General features: G+C 39.2%; 1 protein-coding gene across 9 annotated transcripts in view; it reads right to left on the bottom strand.

The window, feature by feature from the left end:
- rapgef2b (Rap guanine nucleotide exchange factor 2b) overlaps positions 1 to 18,568 on the bottom strand; it is a 94,484-nt gene that overhangs the window by 37,579 nt on the left and 38,337 nt on the right. For 5 of the 9 annotated variants that reach the window (XM_041990042.1, XM_041990037.1, XM_041990040.1 and 2 more), the window contains exons 5-7: positions 9,904 to 9,979; positions 7,279 to 7,446; positions 14 to 31 (exon numbers count right to left, since the gene is read on the bottom strand). In XM_041990042.1, coding sequence (XP_041845976.1) covers positions 14 to 31; positions 7,279 to 7,446; positions 9,904 to 9,979 — 262 coding nt within the window. Of the gene's footprint in view, positions 1 to 13; positions 32 to 7,278; positions 7,447 to 9,903; positions 9,980 to 15,267; positions 15,434 to 18,568 lie in introns of those variants that run through there. The other 4 variants (XM_041990045.1, XM_041990041.1, XM_041990039.1 and 1 more) reach the window with 2 other exon arrangements.

Consider the following 18,568-nt stretch of genomic DNA (forward strand, 5'->3'; position numbering starts at 1 on the left):
ATAGATACAGTACCTGAGGTTTATTGCATTCCTGGAAGCCAGGTTAAGGAGCAAGCCGTGAAAAGAAGCAGAGGAGATGAGAGTTATCAAACGTGCCACTTGTCAGGCGAGGATGTGAGAAACTGTAGGTGAAAGCTTCACTGACATGTTAAAAAAAAGAGAAGAAAAAGACAAAAAAGAAAGGCATTCTGTACTGCTCCAAGGCACAAAAAACACATACACCTGAATTATTATTCCACCATTTTTCCATTCAGCATGCCAGCAGATTAGTGAGCGGATCGCTTCAAAGGAAAATGCCAGCGTCTAAGCAGACAATACAAATCTAATTAAAAAGGAGCCATGAGTTTAAAAAAAATCTTTTCTAAATTAATTTTGAGATTTGTGGAATGTTTACTACTAAGACATGAGACCAAGCTCTATTTATTCCTGGGCAGAGCATACAACTTCCACTCTGTCTCTTGAGATTCATACGAAACATCCAATTACAATTTTATGACCAATTCAGCATTTGTGTCTTCAGTTTAATTACTTTCAGAAACTGCGGGCGGTTGTGTTGTCTAAATAAGTTGCAACATACTGTTATTGGTCAGTGCTACAAACATGCCCTCCTTCTACATGAGTCAATTAGGCATACGGATTGTAGCCTTGAGGATGATGGCTAAAGCCTATTTGAAAGAAGATGAAACATAAAAGTAAATGCAATAGGCTCATGGCTGGCTTATGCCAAGCAAGCCACAAGCTTCCTTACAGACAGCATTCAGAGGAAACAGTTATACGCTCAAGCTTGTTTCATAAATATGAAGCTACAGCTGATTAGCTGGAGACAGCTCAGTTTAATCTAGATAAGCCTTGTAAAACACTGGAAACATGGATCTCTCTAATTGATATATTATGGTTTGCAGCTGTGTTACTGTAAGGATTAAACATACAAGACATACAGTATAGTACTAATTACTGTCCTTCAAAGATGTTGGTAGCTGGATCTGATCTCTTTGAATAGAGGTGGCTGCGTCATTCATTTCCAGTGTTTATGCATATTAAACTGACTGGGCTGGTGGACTCGGTTTCATGAGTGCCAGACAAACATAAATCAGACCTTCTCACTCAACCTGTAACACAAGAGCAAAAATAAGCATTCCTCATCTGAAAAAGATGGAAATTACATTTCAAACTAGACAAATTTGACGGAAAATCAATTATTCCTCCAGCCAGTGTGACAGGTACGTTACCAGAATGAGGCTGGTAATGTACATGTTCACGTACGGCGATATTGTTTTGCACAGCGATCACACACACACTCTACAACCCCGAGGGACATAATGCAAAATGATTTCCAATGGAAAGAAGAAAAGAGCCTTATCTGTAATAAGTCTTTGTCCCTATGTGTCTTAAAGCAAACAAAAAGTAGTTGGCACTTGAGTGAGCAATGTCACTGTGAGAGATGCTCGCCACAGAGCACATGACTGCTGATGGGCACAGTGGATATAGCAGGGTTTAAATCTGTGGCCCTCTGATTGTGGGGCCACCTCACCAACCACCAGGAAGCTTGGATGCAGGAAAAGAGCAAAAGGAGTATTGATTGCTTGCCTCCTGCTGCTTGTGTAATTATAGAGCATCTGTTTAGGGCCTTGGATGTTCTGTTGGCCACCAAGTAAACCCACAGGATGACGATTACTCATCTGCTCAAATTTGGGGTGTGATGAGGGCTGAGGAGGAGTTTAACTCCTTAATATTCTGGGAAAACATGCCTAAGATAAAATGTAGGTGGATTTCCGCATGTTACAGTTACAGATGGTTGAACAAAAATATTTCTTTTGTCTAAAAGTAGCTCATTAAGTAAATGCTTTATATAAGTTCTTCTACATGTAAATCTTGGTGATCTCCAAAAACCTGTTGGCCATTTGAGCCTGTGGACACAACATGGGAGCTAGTCCAGGCTCAGCTAAGGTGTAAATGAAAAGCTGATGATGTCCTTTTATCAAGTATGTTTACAAGCAAACCAGACAGACAAAATATGAGGCACCGCTGCTGGTTGATGTTGAGGATATGAAAGCTTTTATTATTTGCATTGACTATACTTGCTGTGGTCATTGTATCATAAAATGCTAATCAATTGAATTACATTCACAGTTTGCATGGGCAAGTATTTACATACAACGCGTGTCCATGAAACAAAACTTTATAGAAAACAAATGATGGCCTGCTGACCGCCAGTCTTATCAGGGTTTAAAAGATAGAAGGGAAACAAGGGATGACAGAAAAAGCAAATCAGAATTGCCTAAAAATGGTGAAGGATACAATCTGCAATGTGGCATTCAGCAAACATGAAGCCTCAACGGCAGCAATGTTGACATTTCTCTGCAGTGAGTGACATACAGAATCTGCACAGAGACCTTAAGTGAGAGGCTGAGTGAGAGATCAGAGAGGAAATCTGTGTGTTTGTGTGTGTGTCAGGTCGACAGCTCAAACGGCTGTTAATATTAGCAAAAGAGATTGTGCATGCGATAAGGTGCAAAATGGAGAGCGACCAAGAAATGGAGATTATAAGCCTTTGCGAAGGAGAATATAAAAAGATAAACTGTGTGTGTGTGTGTGTGTATCTATGTGTGTCCATTCTGAACAAAGCAACAAGTGTCAACTGACAGCTCTGAGCACACAGGAGGCATGTGTTGAATCCTAAACACTGCCCTCTTTCACCGCCCTGATTTATCCATGGAAACAGAAATATAGTTTATATATTTATCTTCATCCTTAAAAACTCCAGAATCGTCTGTTTTCTCTCTAATGATGGCAAACTACAAATGCATGCTGAGACTTCCCCTGTGTTCCTTTTCAAGCTTTAGATAAGACTGTTGACTGAACGAGACTTTATTTCCCCTCACATTAATCAGTGTAAACAGAATAACTCCCTTTAGGTACAAGGAGATATAAAGAAGAGATATGTTTCACATCATTCCATAAATCAAATGCTTTGAATGTTAACCAAAGGGATGCAAACATTTGGAGAGGGTCTCTGATGATAAATCAAAACAGTGTGTTAGAACTGAAGCCAAAATTTCCATCTTTTACCATGGAACACATTAGCACTAGTAGCATCACTATAATGAGCTAATCTGTGAGTAAAAGACAGGAGTTTCCATGTAATTCATTCAAGTTGAAACATCACTGACTTACATGCATATAATAGATCTTACATCCACAAATTTCTTTGATCTGCCACGAATGATGTCAACCAGAAAACTCGCTTCTGACTTATTAAAGCCATATACCAGCCCTCCTTATGCACAAAGCAGCTAATGGTGGCTAATCTGGATTTTTATTTTTGGCTTTTCCATGATAAAAAAAAAGTGTCCTCAACTGACCTTCATCCATCAAAAAGCGGTTTAAAGTTGTGCGAGCTTTAAAAAGGACGAACAAAGATCAATAATCTAGCAATACATTAAATTCCTGGCAGAGCTACAAAGAATAAAAAATAAACGTAATTCCACTGCACCACTTAATCTGGATTTATAGCACGCAGCATGCTGTATTGAACTCTATAAAATGCATTATTTAAGTAAACTTCATCAGCTAATGGATGCTAATGTTAATCCCACTTTCGTTTTTAAAGTGATGGTAACTGTCCAGACAGGTCAAAAATAAAGCCATTAACTATCATGAACACTGTTCTGAAGCCAGACTCTGCATTAACTTGTTAAGCGAAATCTCTTGCATTATGTTGAAACTGTTCAAACCTTGAAAGTCAAATAAAGCTGACTTCAAAGAGATAATAGCACTGCATCAAACTGTGGTGGTTTGTGTGTACAGTATGTCTGCGTCGGTGTGAGCACCCCCACTGGGACTTCTAGTGCTGGGTTGGCATTAGTTTAATATTTTAGCTGTTAAGCTGGAACTCTCCAGAGCAGCTAACAATGACTGCACACGTTTCGAGTGTTGCTTAGGGACGGGAGGCGCTCTGTTTGTCGGCACTCTGTGACCTCGGAGTTATAAAACAATCTCACTTGAAATAAAGGCTGCTGCTGCTCCTGCTGGCAAAGCTTTCATTATTTCAAGGTCTAATGTAGACCAAGGATGGTGTGTATCATGTGTATAGGAGAGCTCATTGTATTTGTTCAGGTTTCAAGTAAAGTCTTACCCTGGATGGTCAAATATAGAATATGCATTAATTATTAGCATCCAAATACAGTCTAACTCAGAAGAAAACCTTATTCTTGGATTTTTTTTTTTGTCTTTTAAAACTTTGACTAGATGCTGTTCTTCCATTTAGGATAAAAAAGGTGAAAACTTATCACTGGACTGGGAAGTCATGACTAAAGAATCTTATGTATAAGAGCATCTAATGAACCTGGTTACATGTCTAATGTGTACAGACGGTGTGATGACAATAACAGTCACGTGTCACATTCATGTAGAATAGGTTTAATAAGCCAAGTGAAAACATATTGTGCTGTTTACTTCAGTGAGTGTTGATACTTTTGCTAGTTTTTAACTAACTTTGGTGCTTTAACTCGCCTGCTATTTTCTTCGCTTATAAAATCTTTGTTTGACTTCCATTAGCACTATACGGGTTTTGATTTTTAAAAACAGTATCAATGTTTTGTTAATGAGCATGTATATTTTTGCTGTATTCCTCTTACCTGGTTAGTAGATATCGGTTTAGAAGTCACAATGTAGAATGATCGTCTAGACATAGTCAGACATATTTTGGCCGTTTTTGGTGGCAAGATCATGACAATGGTAGCCTATGAACTTCTCTCAGTTGGTTTTGACTGTGGTTTTTCATTACGATTAAATGTAACACCACTATTATTTCACATTGCTCATCTTGCATGTGAAACTGCTGAAAAATATCGTTTTTTGTTTTATTCTTTAATATTCAGATTCAGAGGTACTTTCTTAATGCCTAAAGGGAAATTATTTTTTAACAACTCTTTACTGAAGATTAGAAGCAACAGGAAGTTGCAAAATAATGAGTTTAGATAAAACATATGCAATATGTACATTGCCATGTACATATTACATGTACGTGATTCCCCGTGCTGTTTGGTGGTGCAATGTGCTGGAATAAGTCTGTTGCTGATTGAGTTCCTATGACTGACTGAAGATCATGGAGTGGGTATGAGGTGTTTTCCAGTTTTGTCCTTAAAGTTTACTCAGCCTGCTAGCGTTGGCTGCTATCAGTCTTCTGCCCCAGCATGCAACAGCACAGCGGACAGTGTTGACCACCACAGACTCATAAACCATCCGGAGCATCGTCTATTCCCACCTGTCTTAGCCCCGGTCAAACCAATCAATAGCATCTATCCTGGAATGTAATTTACCATAGAACTAGAAAGAGGTGTGCTATGTGTACTGTTGCACTGACTGACGGTAAGTCTGTTCAGATGCATCTAGAGGTGAGTGGAAATGGAGGTTAAGTAATAACTTGCATTTATGCATTTTCTCTCAATATGTCAGGCTAAAGATTTTGTACCAGGCCTCACATTCACCTTCATAACAGTGACTTAGCTGAATAATAATCTTGTCTGCTGGAGAGATTTCTTTTCTTCTTTCCCAAGAATCTTCTCGCTGCATTTTCACATCCTAAATATGCCTCGGGGAAGAAGGAAGAAAATCTGAGTTGTGTCTGGCATTCTAAATGCAGAAGATTAGCTTGCTACGTCAGCTTAGCATCCCCCAGATTCAGCTTCTCTGTCACTCTGCTTCCCTCCACCCCTCTGTCAGCAGCAGCAGCAGCAGCAACGAACTGCATTCTTGTTAAGTTAGCTCCCTTCCCTACTGTACTTCTAAGTGCACTCGGGCAGAGCCCATTTGGGACTGCTGGTTGCCATGGCGCTGGCTCCATCCTTCCCACAGGAGCAGTATTGGAGCGAGAAGAGTTGAGTGCATGTCAGGAGATGTTGGGCCATGAGAAAGTTCAGTGCAGTCTTGTGAATAAAAACACAGTGTGTCTGCATTTAGAGAGCAGGGTGGGGCAGGATGGAGGGAGGGGGGATATGACGTTTGGTAGATTTTCCCTTTTTAAGAGCGATTGTTTCATGATGCTCTAAGGAAAAAGAGAACGGGTACACTGACAGAACACCCGAGGGAGCTTTGGGAATGATGGGAATGCAGTGAAACTGTGCAGAACAGGAAGCTGTACATAGAAACTGCATGCTGAGTATTTTAGTTTTCTTTCTCTTCCCAGGGAAAGAAAGCTCAGAGGGGAAAGGCCCGAGTGCAACACAACAGGAAACTAACTGGACTCAACACTCAATATGTTCCTGTGTGCAAATTTTAAAAAAAAAGTCAAAACAGTGACAAAATTTCTTTTAGAGCAATTTATCTTTGTCAGCCCTTATTTAATAAGTAGCTGGAGTTACAACAGGAAGAAAAATAATCTAAATAATTCTTACTCTTCTGCAGTGGACTGGTGATCTGTCCAGGGTGTTCCCTGCCTCTCACCTGCTAAATGCTGGGTTAGGCTCCAGCTTCATGGACAGCTTAATGGACAAAGCAGCATAGATAATGGATGGATGGATAAAACAGAACTGGAGAAATTGTCTTTTTTTCTTATATTCTGTCAACACTTTGCACCTGCAATACCAACAATTCATCTTAACCAGTAACAGGCGAGTCAAATATTCAGGCAGCTTTAAGCTGGAAAGATGGGTTGCAGGTGTTTGATAATCATAATGCAAAAAAAAAAAAAACATGTATAGCAACACAAGGTGATTCTTAACTGGTTTGCCAACAATATCCCTAAACTGTTTGAGCAATGTGAACATGGGGTCCAAAGACTAAAAACTGTTTTGACAAGTGGAGACAAAAAGGAGTCCAAGGATTCAGAGAGAAACTGAGCTGCACACAAACTACTAAACTGCATTTAGTAAAGAGGTGACTGACAGAAGCAAAAGTTGCACAAGGTGCAGCAACTCTATTCCAACAAGGAAGACAGAAACAATGAACACCACAAGGGCAACAGGTGGTTTAGGAAAACGGGTTTAAAGTGTATCCTGTGGAGACAGAGATGCACTTCCCCTGGAAACAAAAAATCACAGCACAGCAATCTACAGCCAAGGTTCAACTAAATGCAGCAAACAGAGAGGAGACACAACGTTGACAGGACACAGAGCCCAAATTTTCAGCTGTGATCTCAAACAGGAATATACAACAGATTCTGAAGAAGAAGCTTGAGACACAAACAGAGTTCAGCACTGTAACAGAGCACCGCTGGAGCGCACAGCGATCCGCCACAGCGAGGGTAAACACAAAACTGCAGTGCAGGATGCAACTCACCGTATGGTATCCCCGGGCTATGGGCGGCTTTCCGGTCGGGTACGGATCCACAGTGTCGATGATTGTCTGCCTCTCCCCTTTCTGGTTGATCTTCCGAAAGCGCCGCCGGGACTGTCTATGCGAGGCTTGCCGCTGAAAGTACTCCTCATTTTCATCCATATAGTCCACCTGGATACGATGGGAAGGAAGGGAAACAGAAAGGAGGGGAGTGACTGCTTTCGTCTTCATCCACACCCCCACAAGGAAAAAAAAATCTCCCTCCTCCTCCCTGCCTCCTGCCCTCATTGAGTAAAAATAGAAGTGCGCGTGTGGGCTACACGATGCACACCTACGTCAAAGCGTGCTCACAACACAAATAGAGAGACAGAAAGTGGAAGGCAGAGGGCTGAGAGTGAGCTGGAGACACCAGCGATGGGATGAAAGTGACCGACAAGTGTAGATAAACAGAGACAAGAGTTTGACAGAGTTAAATATGAAAGCAGAAACAGATACTCAATCCTGTCTCTATTAAAAACATATAACTCAGTTAAATTGTATGTCTAACAGCAAAGAATCCATGTTTCCAATTTTAATAAACTGGGAAAAGCAGGAAAAAAACATTTTCACATGGAACCAGGAACAGCATCCAGTCATATTCTACAGTTTTCTAGAACATTTAATGCCAGGCAGCTTTGGATCCTGATGGACTAACATGTGAGTTTTTCTTTCGTGATGTTTAGGGTCCATTCCTCCTCATCTCTCTTGATACTTTCACTGTGAGTTCACATTTCCACGGTGCTCAGCCTTTGGGATTACTCTACTAAAATCTTTCTCTGCCTTACCAACTGCTGCCATGACAACGGCAGCAGATCTGTGTGAGAGTGAGAGCATAAAATTGTGACTATGTGTCTAATTGCAAATCTGGGAGCAACGTGAACATGCAGGTGTGTGTCTGTATACAGTGCAGACATGTTCACGTCTCTGATCGTGTTAGAAACTGCAGGTATGAATCTTTCTGTGTGTGCTTCAAACTTGCAGCAGGGGGGCTAATCCATATATATTTCTGCACAGGCAGCACAAAGCCTCTTCTCAGTAATTATAGAGCGGGTTGGCACCTATAATCACAAAAAGGGGTAAGGCCAGAACAGGGGGTATTATTATCGAAGGGGTTTGCCTGTTCTGATACGAGTTCAGTTAACAGAACCCCCCTCCTTTTCCTTCTCTACTTACACTCATAGAGACACACCAATTATAGCAAATGAAAAAAGGAGATGTGCTGTGACTGCAGCAGTGCTAACTGGTTGTTATTTTATACACTGACAAGATATGGGTCATGTTTGATACTTACTTTAAAGAAAGATGACAGTAGTACAGATTTGTACCTGCGAGTGTGTGCTTGTACATTTGGGATTTTAAGGTGGCAAAATCCTAATCTAAAACCAAACTCTTACTGATCTTTAAGTATTGGATAAATGTTTAGTTTTCAGTCAAAATGCTGTATTGAAAGGAGGGGAAACTATTTGCACACCTTTGTTTTTCTGCCCTGTTACACACTAATGAAAGCTACTGGTTAGCAGCTGAATGCTTTCATGCATTTATGGTGTTTTCCATGTGCACCTTGACGTTTCACTTCCTTCGTTTTTAAAGTCATGTTTCAGTATTTAATGCTTCTTTTTTTAATGTCATGAAAGCAGCCTGTAAGAACAATGAGTTTCTCTTCATACAGTAATTTAGAAAGTATATTCTTTTTTATACTGTTAAACGTTGTTTATAAGAAATATTTGCTCATACTTAGGAAAAGAATGCTATCAGCAGCTTTTCTTTCCAATTGGATGTGATGTAAACTGAAACTTTCAGGGCTCTGGGGTTGATGGTGAAGAGACAAAGGAAAAAAGAAAACCTTTTTGGAAGAAATAAATCTGCATAAAGAAAATATCTCTGATAAACAGGAACAGGACATTCAGGCCTCAGAGAGCTTCTGTTTGACTGATTATTTTACAGTGCTGCCAACTTATTCTCTGTGTTCCACTTTATGAAAACTAATTTGGGTTTTAACGTATTTACTTTCAGCAGTCACCTGGTTGGAGATAAACCTGGAGGAGAATTTCTACCATATTGCTGAAAATCCTAAAGCAATGAAACAAATAAATGCAGCTGTGCTCAAATGCTGCCAATGAAAGTCGATAACAGGCGCGAACACAGATCCATTACTGACGTTAGTTTATATCCTAGTCGATCTGGTGATCACGGATGCTGAAAATATAAACAAATCTAACATCACAGATAATTAAAGCTAAACTTTTCCACCAAGTCCACAAAAAGACAAATGAGGATTTCTCTTCAATCAGGAAGCACAGGATGATGAAATTCAGCACAACAGAGAAAGGAAAGTGGAGTTTAAAAGCAGGACTGGAAGGAGTTTAGGTGTAATCCATTACAACATAACGTAACATAAGAGGATTTGTATCATGTTTTAAGGGCTGTATTTTGTTATTTCTCTCCATTTTTCTGTAGCTCCAACCAAGAAAAGCTTTGTGTCCAAAATATGTTGTAATATTGCATATTGTGAATATTAGGTGTGTACATTTGCATGCAAGACATTATTTTAACATCATCATTTTAGAAATGTGAAGCAATGGGACTCACCACAATCATTTCTGATGGTTCAAGCACGATGCACTCACATCCACGTCGCAGGCTGCCGGCTGATCGCTTCCCAAAACTAGACAAAAAGACGAAGAGGAAATTTAGAGGTTAGTCTACCTGAAGGCAGTGGAGTTTAGTCCTGGTTGTGTTTAAGCTTGTATGATCTGGACAAGTGTGTTTCAGGTAATCTTCCACTTTCTTACAGGCAACCAAAAACACTCAAGGATAAAAAGTTTTTTGTTGGCTTCTAGGGAACGCTTTGCCCAGCGTTAAATATGCAGGATGGAATTTCCATATATAATCTGACACAGGGCAGCAGTGAATGGACAGCTCATCCTTTCAGTTTCAGAGAGGAAACACCCTCCACTGGAAAAGTCCACTCTCCTGACATCACAATTTATACAGTATGCCCAGCTCCTAATGAGGAGGGGAAGCAGGAAAATATTAAAAGCAGCAAAGACCAAAAATGTCTCAACGACGGCTCGCCGCTATGGAAATTCTGAGCACGAGCAGATCCAAGGAGTGGGTGAGAGGAAGAATGCCGTCTTTGTCCAGCATATGCGGAGACACAAGGGCACCCTTGTTTGTTATTTTTAACATCTTTCGATTCAGAATGTGACCTACGGCTCGTTTGTTTGCTTACTGTTTTGCAAGATAAACTCAAGTGACTACAAGAACAGACTGCCGTTGAGTTTCTACATCAGCTTTATGTTGTGTTGCAATATTTGGATTCAAAAGCGGAGGTTCATTTTTCATATTAATACCTAAAGGGTTTCTCGGAAGCTGGAAACCATTTCGGTCGCCTTCGACATTCTTGGAAGTGAAACAATATGCTCGAAAAAATTTTTATTTATTTATTTACATTACTATTTTAAAGTTAGTTAATTTATTCGGGGCTTTCTTACGTCAGTCAATTCATTTTCTGAATAATTACTTTTTTAAACTGCTGCAGTTTGTGAGCAAATGAAATGCATCTAGATTTTTCACTGTGAATTATGTACAACAATTAATTTCTTAAAATCTGCTTTTGCCCTGAGAAGCAAAGTGTATTCATCACATTCTTTTAACATTTTATAGATAAAATGATTAATCAAAATGTAACTAGTGATCAGTTGTTAATAATTTACAGCCATCTTGGGATTGTTTGTGGTTCAACGTCTTTGTTCTTTCTCAATCCATTAGCCAGGCTTGCTTGAGACAGTCTGTTCAAGCTGTGTGACTGATACAAACTGAGTGACTCCAGTGTGAAAGTTGTCCTTGGCGGCCACAGATGAAGCGAGCAGTGAGTAGTGGTGTGTGGCTACCTGCTCTGAGGCTATCGAAGTGGCAGCTTTAATCAATCACCCTGACGGGAGTGGACCTCAGGCTCAGCCCAGCCTAAATGCTTTAGAGCCCTGTGCTGGTGGCTACATGTTAGATGCACGACTTAGTCAGGTTGAGAAGTAAACACTGTACTAGTGGTACTACACCAGTCTCTTCGAGATTTAGTTTATTTTTTATGGTGCTTTTTCTTTTCTTCAGGTTGATTTAGCTGGTCTTGCTGGTTCTTCTTTCTTTTTCGACACCTTTCTTTGTTGGGATTTTGTATTTATTTCCCAATTTGTCAGCTGTTCTTATGTTCTTCTGCCAAAGCTGCAGTTTTACTTCATCACTTCGACAACTTCACAAATAAAATTAAGTTGTTCAACTGTTAAACTCAAGCTAACAAGAATAGCCTGGAATCAAAGACAGAGGGCGTGACTGGACGGACCACAGCAGGATCTGTGAGACACGGCAGTGAGGGGGTTAATGCTGATCGTTGCCGTTTGCTTTGCCTGAGCTTCTGTTTAATACTGTTGTAACTCGGCTTGTATCCCTGACAAACAGAAGCCTGAATTCCACTACAGGGCAAAACAGAGCTATACGGAGAGCTTACTCAGTGTTTTTACTCCCTTTCATGGCAGGAGACAAATGCTGTAATTCTTTTGCAACTACTTTCCAGCAAAGATGATTTGTCAGCTGGGCAGCAGCTTCAGAGGAACGGATGAGTGCTTTTGATCTGGTCTTATGGACGTTTGGAATTGCTACCAGCACTGATCCTGGTGAGCCTCCGTTGGCTCATTCTGCTGTGGTGGGGGAAAAAAAGAGTACATTTTCTATCCCTATATGCATTACAAACACATCAGACCACCAAATGCAAGCAGCAAAGTGACATGTTCAATCATGCTCCTCCATTACATTCCTGACATTAGTAATCCAATCCTCCATTTTACAGGAGGCAAATACCACAGGCAATGCGAGATATTAAAGAAGGGATTATGGTAGTGCAGAGTGGGGGTAGGCAGGTTTTTTCTAACACAAAAGTATCTTGTTTGGAGATTAAAGCTCTCACTACTCAAGGGCTAGTAATGAAAGTACAAGACCTTGAAAATGTATAACCTATATTAGGTAACAAATAGAATATACTATAAAACAATTCTACCTTTTGTAGCTTACAAGACACGGACAGTAAAGTTGGTGCTTTCACACATTGTAAATCTGATCCATGCAAATATTACATTTTTTTTATAGCTCTTCCATTGATGCCTTAGTTTGTACACAGAGAGCTTACTTTGAACAAAACAATGAGGAACTCAGGTCCACGGGTTTAGGTACTCTTGTTGTTTTCTTTCCTGGGAACTATTACGTGTGCTGGCTGGCAAACTTACAAAACCAGATAAGAGGATATAATAACAGAAGAAATATCCCAGAATCTAGTACATGTATGCAATTCTTAACAGAGCATAGCACCAAGCAAAGATCATTACTGTCATGCTTTCTGTAAATGTATCATTTTATAAACATTTACTGAGAAATTTTGCTTAAGTTTATTGTGTATTAAGGAGGAATTTAAGGAATAATTCTTTAAAAAGTGCACTGTATTAAAAAATATTGTTCATGACACTTCTATGTGCTTTCGCTCTTTTATAAAATCTTTTCCATTGGAACCATTTTGCTGCAAAAGAGCATTTACTTGGATATTAAATATAGGGCTGGGTTTAAAAAAACATCAATTTATCGATTTTATTTCATTCAAAGGAAAAAAATATCGATCATCGATTCATAAAACATGGAGATCGATACGCACACAACTGGTTTCCTGTGTTGCCTCCTTCCAATATCAGCTACTCTCTTGTCAAGATAATGTTACATTCATTTGTTTTCATTCACCAGTGTGGATTACATCCATCTATAAAGTCTTTTTGCAGCCTAATACCGCTCACATTAGCAACTAACGCTAAGACCGCGTCACTCATATTAGCAGCTAACGCTAAAGGGCACCGTCATGTTCAACAACAGGAAGTGATGTCACCATGCACGTAGTTTAAAATAAATCCGATATGGTCATTTAAAGTAAAATTCCCTCTAGAACAGGTTTCCACTTTGTCCTTTTATCAAACAGTAAACAGTCTGATGCTGTTTGATTTGCATTGCTGCTCTCTGTGTCTGCGGCAGTGAGCACACACACAGACACATGCGCGCACACACAGAGTGCACGTGTTGGAAAACACATCAACCTGCTGAAAACCAGATAAAAATATGAGAATTTTCTAGATTCTCTCAGGCATGTGGAGATGGAAACGTGTTACTCCGATAGCGTCATGGTCGTCAGGGCAACACACACAGCTGAACAAGCAGAATCTGCATCACTTATCTTAAAAATGTCTTTAACATTCAAGAAAATAAGTTACATAATCGCACTGAATTTAATCAAAATCAAATTAAAATAAGCTGTTGTGAATCTAAATTAATCGATTCAGGAAACTAGTGACGATACCCAGCCCTAATTACATATATACCATATGATAATAAATTACTTCAATTATTTCAAACCAATCCAACTTCGTTCCTAACAGTCAGTTTGTTCGCAGTCTGATTTCATGGCATACAGTCATATCAGCACCTGTGATCTTTCACCATTTCCCGTTATGTCATTTACTCAGAAGTGAATATTCAAAAATGACATCAGATCATTTGCTGATTGTGTCTAAAACCAAGATACTGAAGGACACCCTGTGCCAATTTGATGGACTGAGATAGATGTGAATTTATACTAGGCTTAGTACCATCAAAAGTATTAAAGTTATTAAGTTATTAAATTTAGCCTTTTTTCCCATATCATAAAAACACTAAATATGTCTATTTTAGTCTGTTTTACACATTTTAAATCAATAATTTAAGCTTCATTTCCTCAGTCTAATAATTCAAAATATAAAAAAAAGCAGATCTTTTGTTGCATCTACTCTTTCATTAGACAGTAAAGCTGCTTTTCCAGCAGCACCCAGTATCTCAGTTTCAAATCAAACCCTGAGGCTCTTTCCCAGTTGATTGACCAACATCTCCCCTGCCTCGGTGGCCTTGCATTCCTCTCAGTTATACAACAATCTTGGGCGACTGGAATGTCATTCCACATGCATTGCCAGCCTTTCAATCTGTCAAGCCCACCACCATAGCCTCAGATCCAATGGGTCGACTGTGTGAACCAGTGCAACGATTAATCTGCATCCTACTGTTATAGATCATATTATGAAGTAGTAAGGTGTCACCAGACCTTTAAGAAGGACAAAGATTAAACTCCCTGGTTATGCAAGACATCAGATCAGCACAGAGAAAGAGGGAGGGGGTGTCAAGAGGAGGGAGGATGATTGGAGTGTTTGGCTACAATTCTTGAGTCAATGAAAACTGCATTCTGGCTTAAGGCTCCCACCAGCATCCCATCAGGGCTGCAGCTGACCATCCAACAACCTTGCAAAGCTGAACAGAATTCCTTAGAGTAACAGCATGGTGACACCACACGCATACCTAAAACCTTTGCCCTGCCACCTCTGAAATAGCAGCTGACACCACAGCCAAAAATGTACGAATGACTCGTGACTTTTGCTTCCCTAAATACAACTTCGCTGACATTGTGATGGCAAAATGAAGAGAGCACAGAAGAAGCATGTTCAGAAAGCGAATGTGACTGTATGCTGGTCTCAACTTTTTCAAGACAGAACCATCAGTCATTACTACAGCATACACTACACTATCATTTAATTCCAACACAGTTTCTCTATGCATTTCAAAGTTGCCAAAAAAGTTCAGTCTAACCCTCCAGACCTGAAGAGCACATGCTTGTTACTGACAGTACACTCCTATCACAGATAAATCCAAAATAACATCAAAGTCCTGTTTCACATTCCAGACTTGAGGGGTCTACCGCAACCAGCTCTGGGCCTGGAAACAAGCCAAACTTTTAGGTTACAACCAAAAACTCTGTCTATGCAAAGCCTTAGTGAGGCGTATACTTGTGTTTGGGTGGAGGACGGCAGCAGTAGCAGCAGCTGCTGTAGACCGATCACTCACCCCCGACTCTCCAAACTGCTCCCAGAGTGACGCAGCTACCTGATAAGATAAGGGGATCGTTCCTTCTAAAATATCCCTTCTGTTAGTCCAGAGAAAGTCCGACAAACACATTCCAAATCTCGAGACATCGCTGTGACTGCGGCATATCGTCCTGAACACATTCCAGTGCTGCTGTCTGAGATTTGTGTGTGAGAAACAGGAGTGTGTGGCTCTGAAAGTGTGCATGGATCAGCTAATGGCCAATGGCTCTGCCCCTTTTTCTTTTTCCCTCCCTCTCTCTGTGTAAAGTAGTGCGTAGACGATGGCCTGCATTCCAGCATACGACTCACTTCCTGCTAGTTACAAATGAGTGTAAGGGTGGAATATGCATTCTTATGTGTGTGTGTGTTTATGCTGTGGTTAGGTGTGAACACTAAATCTTCCCATCACAGAAAAAATTACTCCCTTAATTTCCAGTTTTGAGTCTTTCATTCTTTCATGAGTTTCATTTTCAATCATTTAAAGTAACATCTTTAAAACCATAATAAAACTAAAACTCACTGGAAAAATCCTACGTGGTAAGCCCCTGAGTGATTGCGGTCTGCTTATGATCTGTGGGCATGTTTGTTCTGTGCATGCACCTCTGACCTGCTCTCTCATGCATAAGAATCGGTTCCCAATTGACTTACCTGGTTATGTAAAGGTTAAATAAAATAAATAAATAAATTGTGATGACAGTTGCTCTAGATGGGTTGGAATAGGCCTACTATACGTCTGTTTAATTATTTATTGTGGTGTCAGAAAAACCTTTTTTTTTTTTTGTAAAGCTACACTTTTTGTTTAGCTAATGATTTGCATGGTTTGAATGTGGTTTAAAATTCAATGACAAGCATCACTTGTGTGAAGGATTAGACATATGAACTCCTTTACTAGAGGACACCTAAACCTCAATTACAAAGTAAATGTCTAAACTTGATCAGTTATTCTAACTTGCTGTTAAAATCATTAAGTGTTAACAGTCATAGAAATTTAGAATGCCACTCTTCCCATAGTGCAGCCTGATAAATGCTCATTAATTCCATACATTGTAGCTCAGATTGTCTATGAATATCTAAGTCTTAAAGCCTGAGCAAAGACATTATTTTCTAGAGTAGAATCAACTGACTTTATGCCTATTATAAGAAGAGATCAATTTCCTGAAGATTAATCTAATAAAACATTTTGTTTAACTTGATTTTTTAAATGTAACAGTGGATTGTTTTCAAGGGCAAACAGGGGCCAGTAAATGATTCAATGATCATTTATTTTAATTAAAAATGGACTTTTGCATAAAAAAAAGAAAATATAGTTGCGCAATTAGAGAATAGATGATCACCAAACTGAGTCAGCTGTCTAAAGATGAGTGTGTCTCAGCTGTTGCTGCCTGTCGAGAATTGTTTGAACTGTGCTGACCTTTTCTTTTTTTCCTGTCACGTAAACACAAATGATAACAATGACATTATTCTGCTAACCTGGTTGCTGCTTCCGTTCATATTTATATTTGTTATTTATTTATTTTTTTAACCACAAAATGGAAGATGATCAAACATTTGAGCGATGACCGAATTTAAAATCCTTGAAACAAGCACTCAGCGAAAATAATGTTAGGGAAGTGAATGAAGTACGGGGTTAATAAAGTTTGCATGAGGGTGGAAGTTTTCACTTCCACACAGAGAGGTTTTACTGAAACTGTAAATGAAATATAAATATATTTACTGTCTTGTTTGTTCAAATTTATGTTTAATTTACCTAAATTTCTGAATAAATCTAAGTTGGTTCACACCAACCAATTCTGTCACATGTTGGTGGATGGAAAAATTTCAATTAAAAAAAAAAACATCTGAGGCCTGAAAATGCCAGTGACAGATGTTTGACATCTGGAAGAAAATTCTAGCAATCATCCACAGATAGTGTGTGATAAGTGAGGAAAACTGACAGCAGATCTCTACATTTCTGACATGTGTTTATGATACTGACCAACGAGGGCACAAAAAGTTTAAAATGGAGAAGACAAAGATGGCCGTTTTTGTATAAATGCTTCATCCAATTTCAGAAAAAAATCTATAAAACACACTGAAACCAGGCGCAAAGTGTGCAGGCATCTACCTTAAATGTGTTTATTTTATTGGGCGTGCATTTTATGTAATACTTTTCAAAAGCCAATGGTTTTTTTTTACTACTGCTTTTGAGCAGACTTGAAATAATTACTTAACTTTAAAAGTTTACTCAGGTTTTCAAGACCTCAGCGTGTTGTGGCAAGGCAGTTTATATGTATAGCACATTTCATGTACAGGACAATTCAAAGTGCTTTACATAAAACAAAAGCATTACAGATATTTAGAAATAGTAAAAGGCATCAACACATAATCACAATAAAATAATAAATTACATTAAAACGCTTAAAAGCAAGATAAGTTAAAAAAGTTTCCGTGCAGATTTCATGCATAGGCGCATGAGAAAGAAATGTTTTTAACCTGGATTTAAAAATATCTACATTTGGTGAAAGTTTAATCTCCACTGGCAGTTTGTTCCACTTGTTTGCAGCATAACAGCTAAATGCTGCTTCTCCATGTTTAGTCTGGACTCTGGTCTGGACTAGTTGACAAGAGTCTTTGGATCTAAGAGCTCTGATTTTATATTTATTATTTTATTTATATTTATGATGGTTTATATTCTCTGAACATATAACAGATGTATTCTGGGCCTAAACCATTCTGGGATTTGTAAACCATTAGAAGGGTTTTAAAATCTATTCTGTGACTGACAGGAAGCCAGTGTAAAGATTTCAAAACTGGTGTGATGTGTTCAGATCTCTTAGTCCTGGTTAAAACTCTAGCAGCAGCATTCTGGATGAGCTGCAGATGATTAATGCTCTTTTTAGGAAGTCCTGTTAAAAGACCATTACAGTAATCCAGCCTACTGGAGATGAATGCAAGGATGAGTTTCTCTTGGTCTTTCTGGGAAACTTTTAATTCTGTTGATGTTTCTGAGCTGGTAAAAAGCTGTCTTAGTAACAGCTTTGATGTGGCTGCTGAAAGTCAGGTCTGAGTCTATCAACACCAAGGTTACGAACTTGATCAGTAGGTTTCATGACGCAGAGTCTGCAGCTATTGGCTGCATAACAGCTAATGTAATTACAGAAAACTTGCAACACATAAAATAATAGCTTTAATATAAGAACTCTACCCAGCCATCCATTCACCATACCCAGCAGGAGCCTGTCCCAGCTGCTATAGATGCTCTAAGATTCAATGCAATCCATTGGTCTCCTTAGACAGGCAAT

Source organism: Melanotaenia boesemani, chromosome 7 (genome assembly GCF_017639745.1).
Source record: "Melanotaenia boesemani isolate fMelBoe1 chromosome 7, fMelBoe1.pri, whole genome shotgun sequence".
NCBI classification, from domain to species: Eukaryota; Metazoa; Chordata; class Actinopteri; order Atheriniformes; family Melanotaeniidae; genus Melanotaenia; species Melanotaenia boesemani.